The following is a 10,178-nucleotide window of genomic DNA, read 5'->3' on the forward strand; positions in this document are numbered from 1 at the left end:
ATAGAAATCGAGAAACAAAACAGTCACATGTTTATTACAATTTCCATAGCCCAAATATTTTGAGATAAATTATTGTTTAGTACGGTAGAATTAAAAATCGGTCGAAAGTCTCAATCAATAACAGTAATCCTGCTTCTGTTCATACAATAATCTTTTATAAATTGTAGGAATAATTTTATTTTATTTTCTGAAAACTTATAAATGCAAAGATTTGTTTTCTTGTGTTCAGTTTTGTAATCTCAGGCTTTACTAAGAACTAATTTAATAATTAACTATTGTATTTATTATTACCAATTTTTATTTTTTTCTCTAAACCACCAATTCAGCAATCTGATTTATTTTTCAAGTTCAAAACAATTCACAAATTTCGTAATTATGACACATTAATTAAAAACGCTGTAGAATTAAATAATTTAAGCTGTTATACTGTTAAATCCAGATCATTCTAAAGGAATCTTTTAGCTCTGAGAATGGATTTTTGAAGTTAATGTTAAAATCGCTTATTCGATATCTCAAAGGATTGTATCCGTAATTCAGACCATGCATTCTAATTCCACCCAGTCCATGAATTCCACTGAGAGATAACTGGCGAAATCGTTTCAATGGCTCATCTATACCATAAGAATATTTCTTTGGAACAAAATTTGGGGAATAGTTCATTATTGGACCCGATCGTTTGAAAAATCTTGAATTGGGAAAACTGTTGTAATCTGTTTCTCGGTGTTCTGAGGAAATCAATTCACGAAGTTCATTTTTTCGACCTCGTGAATTGGATCCCCTGATCCGCTTCCTGTTCTCCTCCGCAAGATCTCGAAGAAATTGGTCGTTTATTTCATGCTCTTTTCGACCATTTCCATGATCATAACCATGACCATGACTTTCTGAATGCGCTGCCTTGTCATGACTTTTGACTTCACGCTCATAGCCATATGATTTTTCATAACCATATTCTTTTTCTTTCTCATAATATCCCCGATCATGTGATTTCTTAGCGTGATCTTCTTTATCACCAACAGCATGACTGGATGATTGGTGACCGCGGTTTAATCTGTTTTTACGCAGTAAATCCTTGACGTACTGGTAATCACTTGAATCAAAATCCTTGTCCTCATAGTCAGAGTATTTCTCTAGAAGTCTTTTTAGGCGACTTTCATCGTAATCCCTGACTTGTTTCCCTCCATCCTGGTGTCTGATATAATTAGTTCTTTCTCGATAGTAAGGACGCTCATGATAATAAGGACTCATAAGAGAATGTCTCTCATAGTTCTCATTTCCTTCAACAGAAAAAGCAGCCAGACACCATGCAATGACGTTCAGCTAAAAAGGATATATAAAAATAATATTTTAAGTATTTAAATGTAAACGGGAAAAAAAATCCATGTTTTTAGAAAAATAGCATTCTTAATATTTACAATACATATATAATACTTAGAATACTTATTTTATTTTATAAAAAATAAGTGTTTGAATGAGGATAAAATAATTTGAACACCAATAAATGTCTGCGAAGGAAAAAAATTATGTATGACGGAATAGAAATTTGATGTAATCATGAAAAAAATAGAAATTTTTCTTCAGCGGAAGAGTGAATACTATGAATATGCACACTAAGAGTCATTTTAAAAGTGTACAGGGAGTCTCATATTTATCAAAACGTTCAACTCGAGAAATGCACGTTGAATCGAAAATACAAAAATACGAAATGTGATATTAAATTTATTGAACTAGATACCACTACCTCATCTTTTAAGGTGGAGGCATTTTTAGATTCTTAAATGGAAACCTCCATTTTTTCATTGCAGATTTGGATTTTTCATAAAATGACCTTCAATTTGAGTTTTTATGTTTTAATTACCAGACGGCACTGTAATTGAAAATTTTATATATTAATGTGCTGTAATCAAAAAATTTATGTTTTGAAAAACGTAATGTCACTGAACTCGACCCCCATCCCATTCGGCCTCACTTCCTGGGAATCATCAGTCACTCCAGCCTCAAAACTAGTGCTATTTGCAATATAAATCCTCCGTTTGGTACAAGTACATTGGAAGTAGAATCGTATATGCAATGTTTTTAATTTATTTTCTGCTTTTTATCTAAGTTTTTTTTAGTTTTTATTATAATAATTATTCTATTTTATCACATTACATATACATTTCCCTTCAATACTTTTAAAATAATACAATGAATTTCTTCAAAGATAGTTAACATTCACTCTTATTATTAGTTGTAGTGTGTATTTCCATACGATACCTAGTAGAATAGAGTGGCAGTAATTCTTTTTAGTCCCTGTATTTAACGTAATTGCATGCAGCATTACGACAAACAGCTTTTAAACGGTTCAGATTGGGTTCGCAAAAGCGATAAATAGTGGAGTCGCTGCACTTTTGTCTACCTTTTTTTTACCTTTTCTATTGTTAAAGATAGTTTATTTTCAAAAAGGGTTACATATATTTTTAAATAATAAAAGAAGGAGTTTAAACAAATAATTATCAGAAATCAATAACGAGGTTTTTCAAACATTGCCTTATGTTTTTTTTTGGGGGGGGGGGAAGGTTTCTTTCTGATTAAAAATATGCTAAACCATGTAAACATTTAGATAACATTGAATTATGAACCTTTTCGTTGAATTATGAAGTTTAATAATCCCCTCTACGAAAACCCTCTTAGTTAGGTGATCAAACGCACGCTTTGTTTCATAAGCTTTGTCCAAAACGCGAAACTTTACATAATTTTGCTCTATTTTTCAAAATAAATAAATAGCGCAACCAAAATTATAATTAAATTGCGTGCAAATCGATCAAAATATTAGTTAATATTTATTATAAGCATAAAAACTTTTAAATAAAATTTTTAAAAAATATTTAATTTCATAAAATTAAAATTTTTTATCTTAAAATCTTTAAAATTTTATTCTTATAGGTCAAGAATAAAGTGAACCTTTATTTTATTTATGGGACAAATTATGGTTAGTAAAATATCTATTTAAACCCGTTAATGAAATTAATGATAGATTGCGAAGAAACTATAATAGTTTTCAACAACTTAATAGTATCAGATATCAAGTCAACGTTATAAATTTTGTATTAAAAGTTACATATGTATAAAATGTTCAAATTGTTTGAACCATTCCTGATATAAATGACGCGTATAATTCCTTACAATATTCAAAGCTTAAATAATATTTCTTAAAAGTAAAAAGTTTAACTCATTTGTTTACAAGGAAAAGTAATCAACTTGCATTATTATGGCAGAAACTTCGGGCTTCTTTGTGTTTTACTAAATATTCAATAGATGTCGCCACTAAATTTTCTTTGACAAATAATAATAAATTAAGCTAGTTTTTAGATTCAAATTATAGTTCTATTTTCTGTCCTTTTTAATTTTTACAAATAAAAGAAGAAGAATTTTGAAGGCAAGAATTACATGTGTTATGTTAGTTTGTTAGTTTTTAATTAAAATTAGTAACTAATTTCTTTCATTATCATTTTTGTATTAAGAAGAAAAAATGGAAAACAAAAAGAATTTAATTTTTTCAAGTAAAAGAAGAAAAATTTTGAGGAGAAGAATTACATGTAATATGTTAGTTTCCAATTAAAATTAGTAACTAATTTTCATATTCATTTTCGTATTTATGAGAAAAAATGGAAAAACAAAAAGAATTAAAACTAAATAATCCCAGCTATACATTACGCTCAGTTTAATCTAAAAGCACATTTTTTATCCCAGCTTGACTTTACAAACTAAAAAAAATTTCAACATGACAATTTGTCCAGAGGGTAACTGGAATATAACTTTTAAAAAAAAGTGTGGCAATTAATTTTATGGTCAAATTTAATTATCCTCAAAAATATCGTATGAATTTCATGCAATTTTTAATATATTTCAAAGCAACTTCCATCTGCCTGACAGTAATTTTCAGAAACAACTTTTTAAGTCCTCGTTTGGAATCTTTTTTTAATTCTAATTTAAGGTGTTTTTTAGTGACTTCATTCTTCAACCTTGCTTCTTTAGAAAATTTTTTAATTTCGGTGCTTGTGAAAAGGGATATGGAACCGTAATTTTCGAAACTATAAAATTTACCAAAGGGGCATGATTTCACCAAAGATTAAGGATGCAGAAAACGTAAGGATCGTCAAGAAGGAACAGCTATAATATTTTGAGCATTTATCAATAAAGCTTCTATATTAAATAAAACTTTTATAACTTTGTGCATGAAGCTGATCGTTAAATACTTAAAGATTATATACCTCTCTTTAACTCTAATTTAAAATTATACAATAATAAAATTTATTGGAAAACAACCTGATATGCAACTGTAAAACTGTTAACAAATTTTGATACCAATTTAAATATGTTTATCATAAAATATTGTTTCGTAGCGTAATATTGTGAGATAACGTTGTAATAAAAGTGCACCATTTTTAGTTTTAAGCCTTTAATTTAGAATAATAATCAGAATCAGAAAGTATTAATAGCGGAGTACTCATAAGAGAATGTCTCTCATAGTTTTCATTTCCTTCAACAGAAAAAGCAGCCAGACACCATGCAATGACGTTCAGCTAAAAAGGATATATAAAAATAATATTTTAAGTATTTAAATGTAAACGGGAAAAAAAATTTATGTTTTTAGAAAAATAGCATTCTTAATATTTACAATACATATATAATACTTAGAATACTTATTTTATTTTATAAAAAATAAGTGTTTGAATGAGGATAAAATAATTTGAACACCAATAAATGTCTGCGAAGGAAAAAAATTATGTATGACGGAATAGAAATTTGATGTAATCATGAAAAAAATAGAAATTTNTATATATATATATAGATTTAGACATTTATTATGATGAAGAATTTTTATGTAAATCTGTGTTCAATGAAGTTAAGCAGTTAATATTTCGAAAAATGATGTAAAAGTCTAAAGCAATATTAAGAATCAACTCTTTGCTCAATTGCTATATAACTTCTTGAGCGAAAAATAGTGGAGTAGTTTTTGTAGCGTCCAAAAATTAAATAAGAATTTTAAAATAAAGTTTGTGAATGGTGTTTCAGTTTTACATCAGCAAAATCATTAAGTTTGAATTTTATCCTATTAGAACTAAAATCTTTGTTATTGCAGGATTATAAAATCAGCCGCTTATTAAAATCAAGATTGAAAGAATAGAATCATTACACTTTCCAAACATGATAAAGAAAATCATGTTAAATGCATTCTTGAATGAAGCCATTATTACCGTTTCATATAATGAAAATCAAGCTTTTGGAGAGTACTTGTTTTAAAAATGAAAAAAAAAAATCGTACTTTTTCTTTTCGGAAAATATAGAATTTTCGTTTTTCTCAAAGTATGTACAACAAATTCCAATTAGATATTCACGCACAAAAGAAACAAAGCTACAGGTTTTGGGGAATACACTTTTAGGGTAAATTGAAGGGTAAATAGGAGACTATTGAAAGGTATTTTAAGATAAATTCGAAAAGTATTCAAATGACATTCAATAAAATACTGAAAGTTACAGAAACTTTTATAAATTTTCAAGTGTTGTTATATGTTTAATTTTAAAATTCAGATAATCAAACAATAATTATTTTAAAACCCGCTATTATAAAACTATCTCTCCCCCCTCCCTCTCTCCTGTGAATATATGATCAAAATATCTAATATAAATTAAAACAGTTAAAATTATGCAAGAATGTTGTAAGTGATTTAGCTTTTCGTATTTAATTTTATAACCAGTGTTGAGCAACCGACCTAAATCTGAGTTCACGACTATCAATGTTCACCTCCATAGTCTTGTAATTTTAATCCCAACACAGAAGACAAGAGATCATCTGGATTATGCATCGGAACAATATAGTCATCTTTGAGGTCTTTTGGATGAAACTAATCCGCATTTGCGTTTCATGGAGCGGAAAACCACGAAAATATCCCATGGTTAGCCCGACTGCAAGGGCATTTTAACCCATGATCCATCTACCACTAAGGATATTTTATGTTGTTTAGCCGGGAGCATAATTCGTATCAATCAGCCACCAATGACATTCGAGCTTGGGTCACCTCATTAGGAGGCAAACGCTCTATCTCCTGAACCACCTCGACTCCTTTTAAGATATTTGAAAATTTCTTTGAAATTCTTCTTCTTCTTCAGGAGCGTAACAGCCCTTTGCAGGCCTTGGCTGCCTCAACAGCACGCCTTCTCCAGCTCCCTCTGTCCATGGCTTGAAATTACCTTTGTTTTAATCATTGGACACTTCATAAAATCAATCACTTTATGAAGTCAAGCTTCCCCTGAACGTATGCGATTTTAATAAGCTGTGGGAACTGTATAATAAAAATGGTACTTTTTAATTAATTATTTTTTAATTTTGATATTAAAATCAATTTATAGTTAAGAAGAATACGATTACTCGGTTGGTGATCGAAGCCAGTAATGGGCAGAACTTCCTAGTTACTTTATAAAATGTCCTTTTATACAACAAATACAAAAATATTTTCAATGTAAATTGTATTGTTTTGTTTTCGCGAATCGATTAAGATGTCTACTTATAACATGCACGCACTTCAAAGATAACAAAGAAAGGAAATGGGTGTGCCACATCTTACGAAAGACTATTTATATTTTCAGGCTTATTCTGATGCATATAACTGGATTTGTTTATTTAATTGTGATCTTGAAGTGTTAAATGACATCATAAAATAATTAACATTGTTAAAGTCAGTGAAATCATGTAAAAATAAACCAATGACAAATACAACACTTATGAATCAATTACATTTATAAATGCATGGTTAAATTTAAAAAGAAAAAAAACATTGTAAATTTTTAAAATCTGCATTTGCAAAAGAAACAAGACATAAAATTGCTTTCGTAAAATATGATCAATTATTCTTTCTTTTTTTTCTTTTTTTTTACAGCTAGCATATAAGGTTTTTGTGTTAGAAGAAAGAGGAAATTAAATTTGCTGCGTGACAACTTAAAATGATTATACAGCTAAAATTAATCATTTTTTTAACTTTAAATCCAACTAGTTAAAAAACTTTTCGGATCAAGTTGATAGAAACGAAGTTATGTCTCTTAAGATATGATCAGATATCACATTTTTGGATTTGCAATTATTTCGTTATTGGCAAATTTCACAAAATTCATAATTATTATTTTTTCCCCTTAAACTGAATTTCGAATTATTAATACCTATAATAAATTTCACTACATCTATATTTTTTTTTTTCGTTTTAAATTTTATTGATTTTTTTATGTATATTGTGAGTATTAGCAGAAAAAAAGAAAACTCTCAATTTAACATATTCTAAGTGTAAAAGCTATATTCTTTACATATATGTTTTGGGTGTTGTTTATATACAAAACAAAAACTAAATATCTCCGTATAATACTTGTATACACCTAGACTTGCGGTTTCCAACCTTCTAAGTAAAGCAGACTACAAATTTTTCAAAAGTAATTTACTAAATATAATAGCAAATAGATACCTATTATTAGAGATAGTACCCAGTCAGATATTTATTACCCGGACCACGCATGAAAAATTTTACTTCCCTGTACCGGGTACTCGGACAATTTCACCGGGTGGTTAAATTACAACCCAGAGGCTTTTAACGACTTGGTTCTCTTGACTGTAGCTAGTCGCAATTATAATGCAAGCTTTTATTTCTTTTAAAAATTGCTCCCTAACTTAGGAAGAGAAAAAAATATCTATTTTTTTTTTAATGCTGATCAGGAGGGCGAGTTTTAAAAGCTGCTGGATCGGAAAATCACTACTGGGTGCCCATTGCCGAGTAACACCCATTTAAAATCGACATAACCATATTCAGAGTTTCAGTAACCTTAGCATTATTCATACAAGTAATTTCAAAAACCCATATAGTCCATAATTTTTTTTTTAGTAATCAAGCTGAAATAACTGTTTAAGCGCGACACATTTAACTTTTTTACAGAGTTTCAATTCAGGGAAACTTTAGCAAAATGAACACCTTAGAAACAAAACAAAAAAATATTCTAAAAATCCGCTCAGGAGAAAGAGATGGAAAGATAAAAATCTAATGCAGAAAACTATCTTAACTAAATTAGCATAATATTAATGTCGCTAGATTTATATGATAAATTCATAAATAAAACTTTGTGTGTAGATGTTTTATATTTAAGCAATAAACTTTAGTTATTTTGTTCCTTTTAGGTGCTTTTTTGTGACAAGGATCATACAAATCCCTTTCACAATATTTCATTACCCTTATGCTGTGCCAAAAGCTAAGTTTTAAATGATAGATTTAAATTTAGATAGAAAATTATTTACATAGGTTAAAAATTAGTTTTGAAAAGTATGAAATTATGAAGTAATTTATTAACTCAATTTTACAATTGGTAAAATGAAATGTAGCTTAATTTTGCATATACTACAAAAGTCAAACTTTTAAAGAAAGTAAAAATTAATACTTACCAAAAACATAGTAATCCGTTATTGCTGAAGCAAAAACTGTGGCGATAATTTCTAGATCTAATTCTCTTTATAGCTGAATGAGTAATCCAATTAGTCTTAAACTAAGTAAATAATTTCAACGGTTAAGTGATGTAATGTAGATGAAAAAGTTTTCGGGTCCCTTGTAATTTCTTATGAAACTTTTCGAACATAACACCCGTGACAAGTTATTAAGAACAAGGTTACAAAGCAAAAACAAAAATTACATTATTTTTAAGACTTAGGGGAAAAAGTGGAAAAACCAAACAGTCAAAATTTACAAATTTCATCATTGGTTAAGAGGAAAAGTTGTGTTTAAAATTATATTTATATACTTCTAACTGCCTTCGATGAATAAAGACTTATCGAATAAATAAGTAAAGATTTTAATTAAGACTTTTTCGATAAATAAAATCTATACGTTAACTGGTAAATTTAAAATTTCTTGTTCGGTAAATTCCGGATATGGATGAATAAATTATAGTTGTGAATACGGTATGGATTAAATAATACCATTGATTGAATAGTTATTGAATAGTAATTGATTCAGATTATGCGGAAAAGTGTGTATGATAACAAATTACACGGAAAAAAAATTCTGGTCAAATTACCTTACTGTACAATAATTAAATTCCTGGTTTATAAAAAAAATTCTGGTATTAAAACCAACATTTACGGTATTTAAACCATTCATTTGGTAATTTTTCCGCTCATATATGATAACGGTTTGCCGGAAAATCAGGTGCTTAAAACTATAGTTCTTATCACCATACATTTAGTAAAAATACTAAACTGGAAAATAAGTTTAACCAAATAAATAATTTTTTTAAGCTCTGGTTCAAGATGTCATTATAAACTTACCAAATTGTCCCAACATTTGCCATATTTTAAGATATATTATAAAATTAGACATTTTACTGTTAATTTTACCAAAACATTACCAAAGTGTTTCTGTAAAAATTACCGAGATTTTAGTGTTCTCATAGAGCCAGAAACACGGTGCATTTTATCATATTTTAGTAGTTTTGACCATGCTTTTTTTTTCTCAGTGAAGAAATTATTTTTAAATTTTAAATAATAATACATTTTATTTCGTTAATTCTTTTTATTTTTTCATAATACCTTGTGCATTTTTTAAAAAAATTGCAGAGAGTGCATTTTTTATCAGAGCATAGAGTAAAGAGCAATTCTTTTTTTTTTTCTCAAATAAATTAAGCACGGCAGTTACTAACCAGGAAAAGAGAAAAAAGTGGTATTAAAACTATCTAACTCATCGCTAGCTTATTTTTAAAAGGTGAAAAAAACCGGGAGAATTAAATATTATAGTAGATAAGTAGTATACAGCGAGGTATAAGCGGCGGAAGTGACGTCACAGTCAACCGGAGCTTATTTCTGCCCCAACCGGAAGTTGCTTATTTCTGCCCACATACAAACCGGAAGTTGCTTATTTCTGCCCACTTGCTTATTTCTGCCCGCCTGAAAATCGAAACTTCGTCTGCAGCGTCATGGGGAGCTTATTTCTTTTTTTTCTTAAGCCTAATATATTTTTAGTTTCGGTTTCTGTTTTTAATTTAGTTTCGTTTTTTAAATATTATTTAATTTATTAGTTTTTTGAGGGTGGCAACACTTATTATTTTTAATATTAGTTTTTAAGGATGGCAACACTTAGAAACTTTGTTATTTGGGGTGAGCAATTACACTTTAT

At 28.5% G+C, this 10,178-nt stretch overlaps 1 protein-coding gene across 1 annotated transcript; it reads right to left on the minus strand.

Moving 5' to 3' along the window:
* Positions 1-320: 320 nt before the first annotated feature.
* On the minus strand, positions 321-8,525 carry LOC139425494 (uncharacterized). The gene is made up of 2 exons (XM_071180504.1): positions 8,456-8,525; positions 321-1,317 (listed from the first exon to the last, which is right to left on the minus strand). The coding sequence occupies exons 1-2, from the start codon at positions 8,462-8,464 to the stop codon at positions 430-432; spliced, it is 897 nt and encodes a 298-aa protein (XP_071036605.1). The 5' UTR covers positions 8,465-8,525; the 3' UTR covers positions 321-429.
* Between the last annotated feature and the right edge of the window lie 1,653 nt (positions 8,526-10,178).

Source organism: Parasteatoda tepidariorum, chromosome 4 (assembly GCF_043381705.1).
Source record: "Parasteatoda tepidariorum isolate YZ-2023 chromosome 4, CAS_Ptep_4.0, whole genome shotgun sequence".
Classification (NCBI taxonomy): Eukaryota; Metazoa; Arthropoda; class Arachnida; order Araneae; family Theridiidae; genus Parasteatoda; species Parasteatoda tepidariorum.